The sequence below is a fragment of the Chanos chanos genome, chromosome 7 (genome assembly GCF_902362185.1).
Source record: "Chanos chanos chromosome 7, fChaCha1.1, whole genome shotgun sequence".
Classification (NCBI taxonomy): domain Eukaryota; kingdom Metazoa; phylum Chordata; class Actinopteri; order Gonorynchiformes; family Chanidae; genus Chanos; species Chanos chanos.
This window is the reverse complement of record NC_044501.1, coordinates 49101305-49117126: the sequence shown is the minus strand read 5'-3', so window position 1 is coordinate 49117126 and position 15822 is coordinate 49101305. Positions and strand designations below refer to the sequence as shown.

Genomic DNA, 15822 nt, shown 5'->3' with positions numbered 1-15822 from the left:
TGAAACACTCTCCCAACATTAATCTCAGATTGGCAACTTGCTCTTGTCATTTTTATACCTAACCAGACCAAGGCAAATCATTGGGGAATTGACACAATGCTACAACATTATTACTATTTTTATGAAGGTTGTATATTACAAACTGTTGGCTTAGGGATGGAATTTAGTTCCCCCTGCAGCTCTGTCCACTAACTCTTGTGGAAGATTTTAAGGGACTATCGGGTGTTGAAATGAGACTGTTGGTAGCCGTCTCTGATTGTTTTGTCATGCATTGGTCACCTGCAAACCAGAAACAATTTGTTTTTGCATATAATCTTTATAGAGAAAGCAAAATAACAGCCATTACTGGTGTATGTAGTATATTTGGAGCAAAATGGAAACTGTGTACCAAACTAAAGAGCATAACCATGATATAATAGTTAGACATAACACGGGTGTCCTCACTGTATGAGTGCTGTCAGTCTCCATACAGACCAAACAGTAATAAGGATGAGAAAAGCCACCCATTTTATTATGGTGCTTTTGTGAAAAGTGTGAATTAGTTTGTTTTTCCATCAGAACTCACCAACATGTAGCTTGGTTTAAAGGCCAAGCTGTCAGGCCACAGGCATTATGAGCACACGCGCAGAGGTTCTCTGGTTTTAGCTCAAGTGAGTAGCAAATGTTTGTACTGAAAAAGCATTAGCGTCATTGTTAGAGGCATTTCTGCTTTGTCTGTTGAAAATACCAGAAAGGAAAGTACAAATTCCTTTGTATATTTTTATGGCTGCTGTTACAGTAGCAACATATATATGTCTTTCAAATGCCAGATTAAAACATGCCCTCTCCAGCCTGTGCAGACCGGAAGCTATTGGACAAAATAAGAAGTAACCTACAACCATAGACTCAAAGACGCTATGTGTTATTACCTACAACCATAGACTAAAACAAGCTATGTGCTATAACCTACAACCATAGACTGAAACAAGCTATGTGATATAACCTACAACCATAGACTGAAACAAGCTATGTGGTATAACCTAGAACCATAGACTGAAACAAGCTATGTGCTCCAACTTAGAACCATAGACTGAAACAAGCTATGTGTTATTACCTACAACCATAGACTCAAAGAAGCTATGTTTTTTAACCTACAACCATAGACTCAGGAGCAATGTGTTATGCTAAATGAGACTTTTCATTCAAGACTACTTCAGGTTCAGCTTCATCTTACATAAATGTACTTCATACTTGTACATTTATAACAAAGCCAAAATTCTGCATGCACACATGCCATTTAGAAGAGGTGGCAATAACTGAAATGTGATTGGTTTAACATTTTGTTGATTATTATGTCCCTCATAGACCAGCTGCATATGGGAAACAGTTTGCATCTGCAGTGCCCTTTTTTTTAAGGAAATAGGTGCCATTATCACCGTTCTTAATGAATCTGTCCGGTGGGTGTCGGAACTGTTTGTATTAGCAGCGTGCAGCAGAGTGAGGACGGTTCCTTAGCAGAGTATTCTGCACTGTGGGACACTGGCTTATCTCACTCTAGTATACACCTGTGTAATGTGAGGGCAAAGACTAGACAAGATGCACCACGTGGGCCAATAATGGAACCCAGACACATTTATAAAAGCGACTGCACAATTTCAGGAGTCATCAGTGTCTGAATCACAAATTTAACCCAGCGAATACACTTACTAACTCATCTAACCATCCGATTCACCACTGTAACAAAACCAGTGTGTACGTGTGAGAAATAAACAGATTATGAATTTTTCCATGAGCTCATAATCCCACATACATTTTGAGTGGCCTGAGCTCTTTCTGAATATTAGCAATGATAAATGTTCTGTATGGAAGCTTAAGTGATGACACAGGCAAATCCCTGAGGCAGAATCCTCGACCCTCAAACAGATTCATTTACCGAACGGTTCAGGTTCTCTCGGCCGTCTGCTCCCACCAGAGTCAGTCCTACATGTTCTGGCTATGAGTTGACTGTGGTCCCAATTTTCTCACTTGGAGCATAATGTCACGGCTTTAGGATTATGGGATCAGCATACATCCCCTAGCTGGGAATTAGTGGTTAAATTCAGATTCTCCTCCTGATGTCATATATCTCTGATACAGAGACATCCATATCACTCTGCCTAGCTTCTTTTCACGGCTTTCACTGTACAGTAAACAGGTCCAGCAATACCACTACCCTACTACAATGTCAATGGCTACAGCTAAAATTAGGATCCTGCTTTCAGCTTCCTATGGAACACTTATGAGATTGCTAAAAGCTGTAGCAGATTTTTGGTCTTACTGACATGCAGTCAAACAGGGAAAACATAACATCAAAGTGAATACAGCAAATTATCTGTGGCCAGTCCTCTAAGAGCCAACATTATTCCATTAGTTTTCTTCTGCTCAGTCTCTCCTCTCCTCCAGTATAGAGCTGTTGCATAACTGCTCAGTGGGTGACTCATAACCCTAACCCTAACCCTACAACCATAGACTCATACTGTGACGTGACCTTTACGTGACCCTCTCTCCCACAGCCCTTCCACATGCCGTGAGGCAAGACAGGCGATGTGTTACACTACATGTGTGTTTGTGACAGGCAATGTGTTATACTACATGTGTGTTTGTGACAGGCAATGTGTTATACTACATGTGTGTTTGTGACAGGCAATGTGTTACACTACATGTGTGTTTGTGACAGGCGATGTGTTACACTACATGTGTGTTTGTGACAGGCAATGTGTTATACTACATGTGTGTTTGTGACAGGCAATGTGTTATACTACATGTGTGTTTGTGATAGGCAATGTGTTATATTACATGTGTGTTTGTGACAGGAAATGTGTTATACTACATGTGTGTTTGTGACAGGCAACATTTTACACTACATGTGTGTTTGTGACAGGCAACATTTTACACTACATGTGTGTTTGTGACAGGCAATGTGTTATACTACATGTGTGTTTGTGACAGGCAGTGTGTTACACTACATGTGTGTTTGTGACAGGCAATGTGTTATACTACATGTGTGTTTGTGACAGGCAATGTGTTACACTACATGTGTGTTTGTGACAGGCAATGTGTTATACTACATGTGTGTTTGTGACAGGCAACATTTTACATTACATGTGTGTTTGTGACAGGCAACGTGTTACACTACATGTGTGTTTGTGTCAGGCAATGTGTTACACTACATGTGTGTTTGTGACAGGCAATGTGTTATACTACATGTGTGTTTGTGACAGGCAAGGTGTTATACTACATGTGTGTTTGTGACAGGCAATGTGTTACACTACATGTGTGTTTGTGACAGGAAACATTTTACATTACATGTGTGTTTGTGACAGGCAACGTGTTACACTACATGTGTGTTTGTGACAGGCAACGTGTTACACTACATTTGTGTTTGTGACAGGCAACGTGTTACACTACATGTGTGTTTGTGACAGGCAACGTGTTACACTACATGTGTGTTTGTGACAGGCAACGTGTTACACTACATGTGTGTTTGTGTCACTTATGACTGGGTAAGATATGTCTACATTGACTTTTCCTCCCAGAAACTGCATCACAGTTTTTACAACACAGACCTGGGATATATAACAATATCTCTGATACTGATATAGGCTACTGACTGACAAAAATGCACAGACAGGCACATCACAACATTTATAAATATCACTCTACCTTACTAGGGTATTTAGAACTTTGGTTTATCTGAAGTATTTCCTAATTAAGATCTTGTAAATTATGTAAACAATAATAATTAGAATAATTTATAAATGGAATTTCATATGCTGCCACACGAAATATCCATACAGTTGTGAGAATAAAATTTCATTTTTACAACAAAATACAAAAGAAATGCACAACACAAAGAGGAACTTGTCGAGAATTATTTACAATGATGCAAAAAAAATTAAGAGACAGACAAATCAAAGAAAAAATAATTTCATTATTTACAATGAAAGAGATAAAATCAAATCAAATATATATAACAGTATAATGAAAATGGCCACCATGATTTGCACTTATGTTAGTGAAATCTTGCAGAGAGAGAAAATAAAAAAGTTATGAAAACAAAATACAGAAACAGAAACAGAAACATGAAGACAGAGGTGATGAGATTTTAAAGGAGAAAACCCAAGATGGGGGGATGAAGAGAAGAAATCTTACCTTCCTCCGTCATTGAGTGATAATATTTTAGCTTGCCATATGTCCCAAGTTCTACAATGTCACAGCAAAAAACAAGCATAAGGCAACACACACATAAAGGCGCACGCAGGCACACACAGAAAGGAATGAGTGTACATGAGAAAACAGGACATCATGACACTGAAACATCAGAAATCACTGGGGAGGAATTACATCTCTCTCCAAAAAATCACCAGCATAAGTGCAACCCTCTCCCCAATGCCTAATGGGCTGAGTTTACAGAAATGAAAACTTACACAACAAAAATAATAATAATTTACATTTTAAAAATAGAATATGTATGTGAATATGTATTACAATATGTTTATTGAAGCTACAGAATACAGTAGCAGACATGATATGGGGAATATTACTCAACAAGGCTTTACATAGATGTTTCTGTCTGCTTTGCATCTTACAAACACTTTAGACTCTTTGAAAGATGGGTGAGTTAGACACTGTGTCTAAAGGCATGTTAATGTGTTTTTCATGTGGGTGACCTTGCAGTGTGACCTCTGCAGCCCATTTGTAGCATGGAGAGATGGCTGTTCCAGTCTTGCCTGCAGCAGAAACCTTTTAACATTGATTCCTTCGACAGGAAGGGGAGGGCTTACGTAACAAGACTAGGGCCAATCATTTATCAAATGATTTTTGGGGGTGGGTGAAATTGCCAGGGGTTGTATGTGGCAGGATTGACTGGGCTGTCTCTAAATTAGCTCAGGGATGAGGGAAGAACAGAGTGATCAAATGATGAATGATGAAGGTCAGTGGGGGCAGAGGGTGCGGCTTCCCATTTATATCAACACTCTCCCTCTGACCTCCATAAGAATCTTTCCGAAGAACACATTCTTCATCATCATCATCATCATCATCACACAATTTACGGTTTACAGCATGGACTTAGATTATTAGTTGCTCTGTGTGTGTGTGTGCATGCATGTGTGTGCACGTGTGTGTGAAAGATTGGGTCTACATGACTTGCGCAGATCATATGTGGTATAGCCTATCACCCATACTTCCCTGTGCTGTAATCCTGCAAACTTGCCTGCTTAATGACAGACACAAGGTCAGTCAGTAGATTGTATCAGGCACAAGGACTCCATGTGAGGCCTTTTACTGGAGAGGGGCAAAACTGTAAAGGGCTTAAATGTGTCAAAATGTCCCTCAGCATGACAGCAACACAAAGAGATCGGTACAAAATATCACTTCTAAAAGTAATCACAGAGACCACACAGCACTGTTGTCAACTACTGATAACACTTGAAGAAGCTGTTGTGGTAAAGTTCAAAACTGCATGGTGACCCAGACTCTCTGTGTTTGCCTGATTATTGAACATTTAGAGTCTGTGTAAGAGTGTGAGTGTGTGTGTGTGTGTGATTATTGAACATTTAGAGTCTGTGTGTGTGTGTGTGTGATTATTGAACATTTAGAGTCTGTGTGTGTGTGTGTGTGTGATTATCGAACGTTTAGTAACACAGAGATTTGTCTGGCTCCTTAGCGGCTCAGTCTGAAGAAGCAAGTCTGAAGAAACAAAGATAAGGCAACCTGACCTTCTGTGTCCTTCAGATTTTACACCATTTAAACCACAGCTTTTCACTCAGAGGGATTTAAAGAGAATTGAGTCACATATTTACATCACATATTTAGGTAAGATGGGGTTTGAACTCAAAATCATTTTTACATTGCAGTTTTTGGATACTCTCATGTCCAGAACTTGCTAATTTCATGTTCCATGAGGTTGCATCCAGGATGCATCCCCTCTCACTTTCTTTCTTTCTGTTTGACTAACTTGAAATTGTAATTGAAATAGTAATTGAAATTGTAATTGCCCACTGGGTCGGCACCTATTGCACACCTGTCTGGCCAAGGAGGGGTCTCCTCTCTCGGTGGTCCTTCTCAAGATTTGTCCCGTTTTCCCATTTCCCTTTTGGGTTTTTGGGGAGTTTTTTCTTGCCCGCCGTGAGGATTAAGTCAGGGGGTGCCATCCTGTTTTGATTTGACTGTTGTGGCCTGTAAAGCCCTTTGAGACTGTAAACAGTGATATTGGGCTCTAAATAAACGTGAAACTTGAAACTTAACTCATCTACAGACTCACTCCTGTTTGAACTGAAACTATATCCCCACTAAATATTTGAAGCATGGCTCAATAATCCAGTGTATTCACTCCAGTGTTAATGACTACAGTTTATCCTGGGCAGACTGCTGGAGTAAGGATAGTGGTGTGGTTGTTTAGCCAGAAGGCCTTTGACTATGTAATTGCAGTGGAGCAACTTCTGTTCTGTTGTCTCTGACACTACGAGAACTGGACGTTTCTCCGTGACTGGTGAGGTTGTAATGGTCTATGAGTTGAACTGAGATTTGTTGAATTCTGCATTCGATAGCTTGAAAGATCTCTGAGATACATTCATCTTAGCACAGCTGATAAATGTGCCCACCTGAACCACCCTGTAACACCTCAACAGTTCCTTTTTGACAGCATACATTCTCAGAGCTCTATAAAATTATACCCACTTACTATTAGTCTGACACTATAGGGACTAAAAATGTCAAAATTCCACAACCTGTAGCCCATTTTATGACAAAAGCTCAATCAACTAAACAAGTACTTCTCATTGTTTATGTTAAAACTACTTGACCCAAAAAAATTGTTAAATCCATATGCTTCTCTGTTTTGTTGGAATTGTCGCACCAAGATTTGTTCATTTTCTCAAATGAATTCATTTTTGGATGAATATTATGCTAGGCACTGGACACCTGTATGTCTTCCTTTTCATAAGAGATGAGAAAACAATTTAAATCTCATGCAATCTACCTTTAGGCTCAGGCATAGCACTGCGACCACTACCATGTGAGCTGGGAATTACATAAAGTGTGATAGACACTAAACAGCGTTGTACCTGTATATTTCACGATCTATAAATATCAAATACTGATGCTGTGAATGATACTGTTCTTTAGATACTGTCAAAGGAAATTTGATTCAGCCTTGCTGCTGCTGCTGACTGGTTCAGTGATATCTCAGTAGTGGATCCCAGTGTCTTCATGTTGATGTTGTCAGTTCTGAATTCATTAATGTGTTCTCTGATGTTCCACAGGACTTCGTTTTGTGTTGCTTTTTTGTTATTTTCAAATATGAGCTGAAACCTGGAGTTACTAGCACAAATATTCACCTGTAAACTGATGGCATCACTGCCTATGCTAATGTGAGTTCATTTTATTAGTTTGAGTTCCTTTTGATTGTTCATTCAAGGGCTTAATATCATCCAGCATCACTGGATAAAGTTGAAACAGTTGTGACACAGTGGCAATGGAAGTGTCCTTGTAAAGTGGGATTGTGGCTTTAAAGCCCTACAAGAGCAAGTCACTTAACCACAAATCATATCTGTGGTTGTAAATTGCTGTTTTTAAGAGCATTAGCTAAATGTCCAGACTGTTTGGCTAGGAAAGATATTGAAAACTAGGGGTTCTTCAGACATGTTTTGTGTTTTTCTTTTGATGCTAATAAGAAGTGTCACAAATCTGCAGAATTATATTTTCTTTATTTAGAATCATATTTCCTGAAATCATTTTGAAGTTTTACACGGTGCTTCTCAGTATATCTTTTACTGTTTTCCAACTTAATGATTTTTTTTTATAACATATAAACATATAACATATAACATTTGCCTGTATACCATAGAACATTCAATTCTGCTTACATATGGAATTTCAGACCAATTAAAAGTGAACAGCCAAAATTAGTACTAATTAACAGCTCTAATCCCCCCAGTCACTGCGAACTATGATACTGGTGATTTACTCAAAGTGAATGGTTACAGTGAACAATCATAATGAGACGTCACAGTGAACAGTCAGTAATTATAAACAGTTACAGTGAACAGTAAGTCATACTGAAGTCATATGGACTAGTGAAAATGAGCAGGGTGAACAGTCAGTAATAATGATCAGTCACAGTGAGCAGTCAGTAATAATGATCAGTCACAGTGAAGAGTCAGTGATAATGATAAGTCACTGTGAACACTCAATAATAATAAAGAGTCACGGTGAACAGTCAGTAACTGTACAATCACAGTCAATGGTCAGTGATTATAAATCATCAAAGTGAACAGACAGTTATAATGATCTGTCCTAATGAACTGTAATATTGGTAATGGTTAGACAGCAATGCTGATCAGTCGCAGTGAAAAGTTACAGAGAACAGTTGTTTGCCGTTCATTCATTGGAGAAAAGGTATTTCATAAATGGGGGACCTCACAGATTCCAATCCAAGTTTTAGTAGTGTTGGGAGAGTCGAGAAAGTTATTTGAGTGAATAAAGACAGAGAATGAGGGACGGGACATCTCAAATGATAAGTGACTGGCAAACATAGCATTCCCAAAGAGCAGAGGCACTGATGAAAGGACTGTAAAGAAGGGTCCTTTACAGATATGAGGAGTGTAAAGTTTAAGGGAGGGATCCTTTACAGATATAAGGACTGTTAATTTTGGGGGAAGGGTCCTTTATAGATATGAGGGCTGTTAAGTTTAGGGGAAGGGTCCTTTACAGATATAAGGACTGTTAATTTTGGGGGAAGGGTCCTTTATAGATATGAGGACTGTTCATGTTGGGGGAAGGGTCCTTTACAGATATAAGGACTGTAAAGTTTAAGGGAAGGGTCCTTTACAGATATAGGAAATGCACCTGAGGAATGTTCCACAGACATTAGCCTATAAACCACATCCGTTCTGCTTTAATAGGTACAGAGGGTTCAGTCAGGTGACAGATGGAGTAATATTTTTTTTTCTCAAGCTGTAATGACAATTATCAGTATTGTCTTAGAGAAAATTAGAGAGAAACTCACCAGAATCAGCAAATTCTGAAGAAAGCACAGAGAGATACAAAGAGAAAGAAGAAAGAGATAAAGAATGAAAAGATGAGCTTAATTTAAAGGGAACTGGACTGGATCTGCAGATTATCATATGTCAGCACTTATACAATACTCATTCACTCACATTGGAACAAAACAATACAAAATGAAATGTCCAGAGTATATAAGGATGAAGAGAACAGATTGTTGAGTCTGCTACAAAACCACAAACAGATCCACAGGATGTTTATACAATATAAGGAGACAGTCGCTGCTGTCTGATAATCCAAGAACTGCAACAGACATGAAATGGTCATTTCTTTTAAGAGCTGATTTATCAACCTGGAATGGAAGCACACATTCTCCCCGCTCTCAATCCACTAGGCAAGGCACCTAACCTCCAAACTGTACCGCTGCAATATTACAGAAGAAAAAATATTTTTACTCACCTGAAAATAACTATTTTATTCCGTTAATGTAAATTAATGTTATTACAAAAGTTACTGGAAATCATTCAGTGTTTCTAAGTACTTGTTACCGTGTTGACAGTTAAGGTCCAGCATTTTCTCCTCTGATGCCTCAGAGGACCTGAGAGGAGCATTGCAGTGTTGTGTGTGTTGAGGAGCAGTGCAGTGCTGTGTGTGTTGAGGAATGGTGCAGTGTTGTGTGTATTGAGGAGCAGTGCAGTGTTGTGTGTATTGAGGGGCAGTGCAGTGTTGTGTGTGTTGAGGAGCAGTGCAGTGCTGTGTGTGTTGAGGAATGGTGCAGTGTTGTGTGTGTTGAGGGGCAGTGTTGTGTGTGTTGAGGAGCAGTGCAGTGTTGTGTGTGTTGAGGAGCAGTGCAGTGCTGTGTGTATTGAGGAGCAGTGCAGTGTTGTGTGTGTTGAGGGGCAGTGCAGTGCTGTGTGTGTTGAGGAGCAGTGCAGTGTTGTGTGTGTTGAGGAGCAGTGCAGTGTTGTGTGTGTTGAGGAGCAGTGCAGTGCTGTGTGTATTGAGGAGCAGTGCAGTGTTGTGTGTGTTGAGGAGCAGTGCAGTGCTGTGTGTATTGAGGAGCAGTGCAGTGTTGTGTGTGTTGAGGGGCAGTGCAGTGCTATGTGTGTTGAAGAGCAGTGCAGTGTTGTGTGTGTTGAAGAGCAGTGCAGTGTTGTGTGTATTGAGGATCAGTGCAGTGTTGTGTGTGTTGAGGGGCAGCGCAGTGCTGTGTGTGTTGAGGAGCAGTGCAGTGCTGTGTGTGTTGAGGGGCAGCGCTGTGTGTGTTGAGGAGCAGTGCAGTGTTGTGTGTGTTGAGGGGCAGTGCTGTGTGTGTTGAGGAGCAGTGCTGTGTGTGTTGAGGAGCAGTGCAGTGTTGTGTGTGTTGAGGGGCAGTGCTGTGTGTGTTGAGGAGCAGTGCAGTGTTGTGTGTGTTGAGGGGCAGTGCTGTGTGTGTTGAGGAGCAGTGCAGTGTTGTGTGTGTTGGGGAGTGGTGCAGTGCTATGTGTGTTTAGGAACAGTGCAGTGTTGTGTGTGTTGAGGGGCAGTGCTGTGTGTGTTGAGGAGCAGTGCAGTGCTGTGTGTGTTGGGGAGTGGTGCAGTGCTATGTGTGTTTAGGATCAGTGCAGTGTTGTGTGTGTTGAGGAGCAGTGCAGTGTTGTGTGTGTTGAGGAGCAGTGCAGTGCTGTGTGTGTTGGGGAGTGGTGCAGTGCTATGTGTGTTTAGGAACAGTGCAGTGTTGTGTGTGTTGAGGAGCAGTGCAGTGCTGTATGTGTTTAAGGGCAGTGCAGTGCTCTGTGTACTGAGAAGCAGCATATGCAAACTCCTATAGCCTGTTTCATTCTGCCTCAGAATATATGTGCTTAATATAAGTCCGAGCTGCTTGTGATTAGGAGCAACTGACTTAAATTCTGAAATCAGAGTATGAAAACAGCTCTAGGGCTGTCATTCAGCTCTCTGAACATCTCTAATATTTCTGAGATTAAAGCAGCAAGCTCTCTCTCTCTCTTTCTGTCTTTTGGTCCTTGTGCCCATCTCTCTCTCTTTCTCTCTCTCCAAATGCACTATATCAGAAAGGACAGAGCAGACTCCATCTGCTGAGACTCAGGTCTTTTGGACTGCAAGGGGCACTCCTGAGGACCTTTTTCTGACTCAGTGGTGGTATCAGACATCTTCTATGGAGTGGTCTGCTGGGGAAGCAGTATCTCGACTGCTGACTGGAAGAGACTGGACAGACTGGTTAAGAAGGCCAGCTCTGTCCTGGGACGCCCCCTTGACCCAGTGGAGGTGTTGGGAGAAAGGAGAATGATGGCTAAGCTATCTTCCCTGATGGAGAAGATGTCCCACCCCATGCAGGACACTCTGACTGCACTGGGCAGCTCCTCCAGTGACAGGCTGCTTCACCCGCGGTGTGAGAAGGAGAGATGACGTATGTCCTTTCTTCCCGCTGCTGTCAGACCCTACAACCAGTCTTTACAATCAACACTGTTCCCAGCAGACCACCCACATCTAAACTGACAACTCACACATGTGCAATATATATATATATATATATATATATATATATATATATATATATATATATATATGTACGTACTTATGTGCAGTATCTGTATGCAACACTCACGTGCAATACCTGTGGATAACTGCTTACTACTGAGCACTGTCTGTTACTTATTTTACAATTTATTTATCTTACTTCCTGATCTCCTTGCTATTGCACTATCCCCTACGCTGCTGTACCGCTGTGATTCCCCTGTTCTCCCTCTCTCTCTCTCCCCCTCTCTCTTTCCCTCCCTCTCTCCCTCTCTCTCTCTCTCTCTCTCTCTCTTTCTCCCTCTCTCTTTCCCTCCCTCTCTCCCTCTCTCTCTCTCTCTCTCTCTCCCTCTCTCTCTATCTCTCTCTCTCTCCCTCTTTCTCTCTCCCTCTCTCTCTCTCTCTCCGTCTCTCTTTCCCTCCCTCCCTCTCTCCCTCTCTCTCTCTCTCTCTCTCTCTCTCTCTCCATCTCTCTTTCCCTCCCTCTCTCCCTCTCTCTCTCTCCCTCTCCCTCTCTCTCTCTCCCTCGCTCTCTCTCTCTCTCTCCTGCTCTCTCTCTCGCTCTCCCTCTCTCTCTCTCTCTCTCTCTCTCTCTCTCCCCCTCTCTCTCTCTCTCGCTCTCTCTCTCTCTCTCTTCTTCTGAAGACATGCTACTGAGCTGGGACATACAGGGACCCTCTGCTTGGATTTTGTCTTCTGATGTATGTACTAGTTAACTAAGTATGTGCACAAAGCCCATGAGCTATGGGAGCAGAATAATAAGTGGAATGGTGAACTATTCACTTTGAATTTGGAAATGAACATGCCATGTGGTTAAAGTTATTTAATGAGAACACGGCTTAATACATTCTTTATCTCCATGAGTTTTATCACTGTATAAGGCAGAGTGCAGAATGACTGACTTACTATGACTCACTGGAGACTGACTGGAACCAGATACACAGTATGAGTCATCATAGCCCCTCACAGAAACACAGCCAGTCACTTAAGTACATGAGTCACATTTATAGTTAATATTTATGCTACTATTTGCTCAGCCTAGAATGACAGGGCTAAACACTGGAGATACTGTTATGCTGTATTCATCTCTGAGTTCTTGACAACACGTTCGGTTTCATCCCAGCTTGCACATGGTATCACAACAGTGCCATTTAATCACCCCTTACTAATGACCACCAGTCTCTGCAAAACATACAGAAATATTAACTGGATACAGCCACTTAGCAGCCAAAGATGCTATGTCTAATGGGAAAGGCCTTGTGCAAATTAGGATGCCCTGCTCTGACTTCATTTTATAATTGACTGAACTCTCTTTTGGTACTCATGAAGTCACACTTGAGTCAACAAAGAACTTGCCCCCTTTTTACAGGCTGTCTGGCTGCATTAAATAACACTAACCATCTGATGAGAAGGAAACATAAGCTTAGTCTGGTCCTTTATATATATATATATATATATGTGTGTGTGTGTGTGTGTGTGTGTGTGTGTGTACCTTCACTGAGGGGATCCAGAGTGTGGATCATCAGCTGAAAGATGCTATTCCTCATCAGGCTGTTGTGTAGAGAGGCAGAGCTGCCCCCTCTCTGGAGGCGGGGCTTAGCCTGCAACAGGGACAGAAAAATGTCAATCAAAACTTCCCTCTGTTCACTGGATCAATGTGTTTAAGTGTTCAGTCTGGCAGGAGTCAGCAGGCTGTTGGACAGCAGAACCCAAATCACCTCCTTTTGTAGCATTTTTCTGAGACCTCAGTTGAACACATCAGCTTCAGCTACTCAAAGCCTTCTGAGTACTGAACTACGGCATGTAAGACTGAAGGAGGAAGTTAAATCCAGGAGGTAAGATATGTAGGAGGTGGCGGGTTATCATTGCTGTAGACCACTCAATACCCAACTACAATGGACTCAAATGACAGGCAATACTGGCAATTTACTGCTTCTGGGCAAGTATAGACAGTTACCTACATGGCTTACAGCACAACATTGTACACACTAAACAGTCCCTTGCATTTATAATATGACACAGGACATTACTAAGTATAATAAATTCAAAAGTTGATTTTTATTCTCTGCCAAACTCTATTTGACCGCTTTTTGTTCATTTCATGCATGGCATGCCAGCCCTCTCGTGGGAAAGATAATTTAGCATAATATCATAATTTATATTAACATAATTGTTTTAAGCACTAATAATGGAAGCCCTATTTCCACTGATTCAGCTGTAGCGATAAGATCTGTCATCCAACTCTATTTCAGGCAAAGCAAAACCTCCACATGAAATGAGAGAGCTCTGGAGGACACAGGGCAGCTTAAACACAATATGATATGAGGAGGTTTATGCTGAGGTACCATTTGGCGGGTGATTCTTCTCATCAGAGAGGCAGAACACAGCATGAGGTGTGTTTTTGCTGAAGCAGCCTTGTCCAAGGTTACATAAACTGAAGCCTCTGTTACAGTAGCCACAGACCCCTTGCCTCGAGCACTACTTGACCTTTAATTAGCTGCCCGTACATCTCGTCTGACTATCTGCATGGAGGGCGGTGAAAAAACCTCACAGTAGGTTTGGAGCGCAACAACATCAAGCTTAACTGTAAAAGTAAGTGTCCAAGTTGAGGTGTGTTTTGCTAATTTCCTGACAGTTAAATACAGGCCTAAAGGCCTTTAACAAGGTCACTGTAGCGGTGTAATGTGCACTGAGGATGTCTGTGAAAAGGCAGGTGGCAGCGCTTCAGATTGTCTCTGCACTGCAGGGCACTGAGATATGTCAGCACAATCTGTCTGCTGCTGATTCACACGTCTGTGTGTGGGAGATATGTAGGGGACATATGGTCTAGCTGTCAGAGGTGTTCTGGGGACATTGTCTTTGTCAGCAAAATTCACTGAGCTCTGACTGTTTAGTTTTCTGAATACTCTTTCGTTTGGCTGAGTGAAATTTTAGCTTTTGGTATCAGAATGAGAATGTCTGAGAATGTAAGATTGTTATCAGGGTTATAAGGAGAACTTAGACACGACAAACAACAAAATACATAAATACATGACTTTGCCCTTCCATAGCCCACTATGTCAGCTTTTCAATCATTCGGTATGGATGTCCGCCATGGGACATAAATCATAGCAGGAACAACTTCACCACCGTCCACTTTGGTGTCAAGGACATTTAGGAAAAAACATGGGAGGAGAGCGGAAAACGGGATTAACCCTAACCCCCCAACCCTAACCCTAACCCAGAGCAAGCCGGAGAAAAAGAAATTATGCTTACCTTTGGTGCACAGACACACAAACTCAAAGACAGACACACAGACAGACAAACATAAAACACAAACGTATACGCACAGACACACACAGACAGATCAGAATTGGACCTACCGACAGCTTGGTCTCATCCTCCACTGTCCCCGGACTCCCCTTCACAGTAAACATATGAATTTAAAGAAGAAACAGACAGAGAGAAAGGCAGTGTGATGTGAGACACACAGTCAAAGACAAGTGAACAAGACTGAGGACTTTACATTGTTATAACAAGTAAGATGACTCCAGACAAAAAGTGAAACAAGCTGAAACAAAAATGCTGAGGAAACAAAGGACACAAATGATCAAGACTTCAGAGTCTCTGTGGCAGGCACAACCTTCCTTTTCAGGCAACATCTTCAATGCAGGATGACCACTGATCACTACAGACCATCACTAACCATTTAAGACCAGCACAGGTCTGTAAAGACCAGCAGAGACAAATACAGACCACCTCAGACCATCAAAGACCAGTAAAGACCAGCAGAGACAAATACAGACCACCTCAGTTCATCAAAGACCAGTAAAGACCACCAGAGACAAATACAGACCACCTCAGACCATCAAAGACCAGTAAAGACCAGCAGAGACAAATACAGACCACCTTGGACCACCAGAGATCAGTAAAGACCATCAGAGACAAATACAGACCACCTCGGACCATCAGAGACCAGTAAAGGCCATCAGAGACAAATACAGACCACCTCGGACCACCAGAGATCAGTAAAGACCATCAGAGACAAATACAGACCACCTCGGACCATCAGAGACCAGTAAAGGCCATCAGAGATCTCAATCCAACAATACTTTGCTGTAAAATCTAATCACGCACATGTGCTTTGTCCTAAAGCTGCCAGAGGTAAGCGAAGTGAGCAGAACCTCAGTCTAGACTCAGAGTAATTAAATACACAGTTATTAGTCCTGACTAACCTGAAGCCTTTTTAAAATAACCCTCTTTCACTAGGGGACTCTTACTAAGTTTAGGAATATGCTCTGTGTT

The 15822-nt window shown here is 41.5% G+C and overlaps 1 protein-coding gene across 1 annotated transcript in view; it reads right to left on the bottom strand.

Moving 5' to 3' along the window:
- The window catches only part of LOC115816513 (solute carrier family 24 member 2), a 48343-nt gene that overhangs the window by 11578 nt on the left and 20943 nt on the right, over nucleotides 1-15822 (bottom strand). The window contains exons 2-5 of the mRNA XM_030779466.1: nucleotides 14901-14939; nucleotides 13031-13139; nucleotides 9029-9043; nucleotides 4171-4221 (exon numbers count right to left, since the gene is read on the bottom strand). Coding sequence (XP_030635326.1) covers nucleotides 4171-4221; nucleotides 9029-9043; nucleotides 13031-13139; nucleotides 14901-14939 — 214 coding nt within the window. The remainder of the gene's footprint in view (nucleotides 1-4170; nucleotides 4222-9028; nucleotides 9044-13030; nucleotides 13140-14900; nucleotides 14940-15822) is intronic.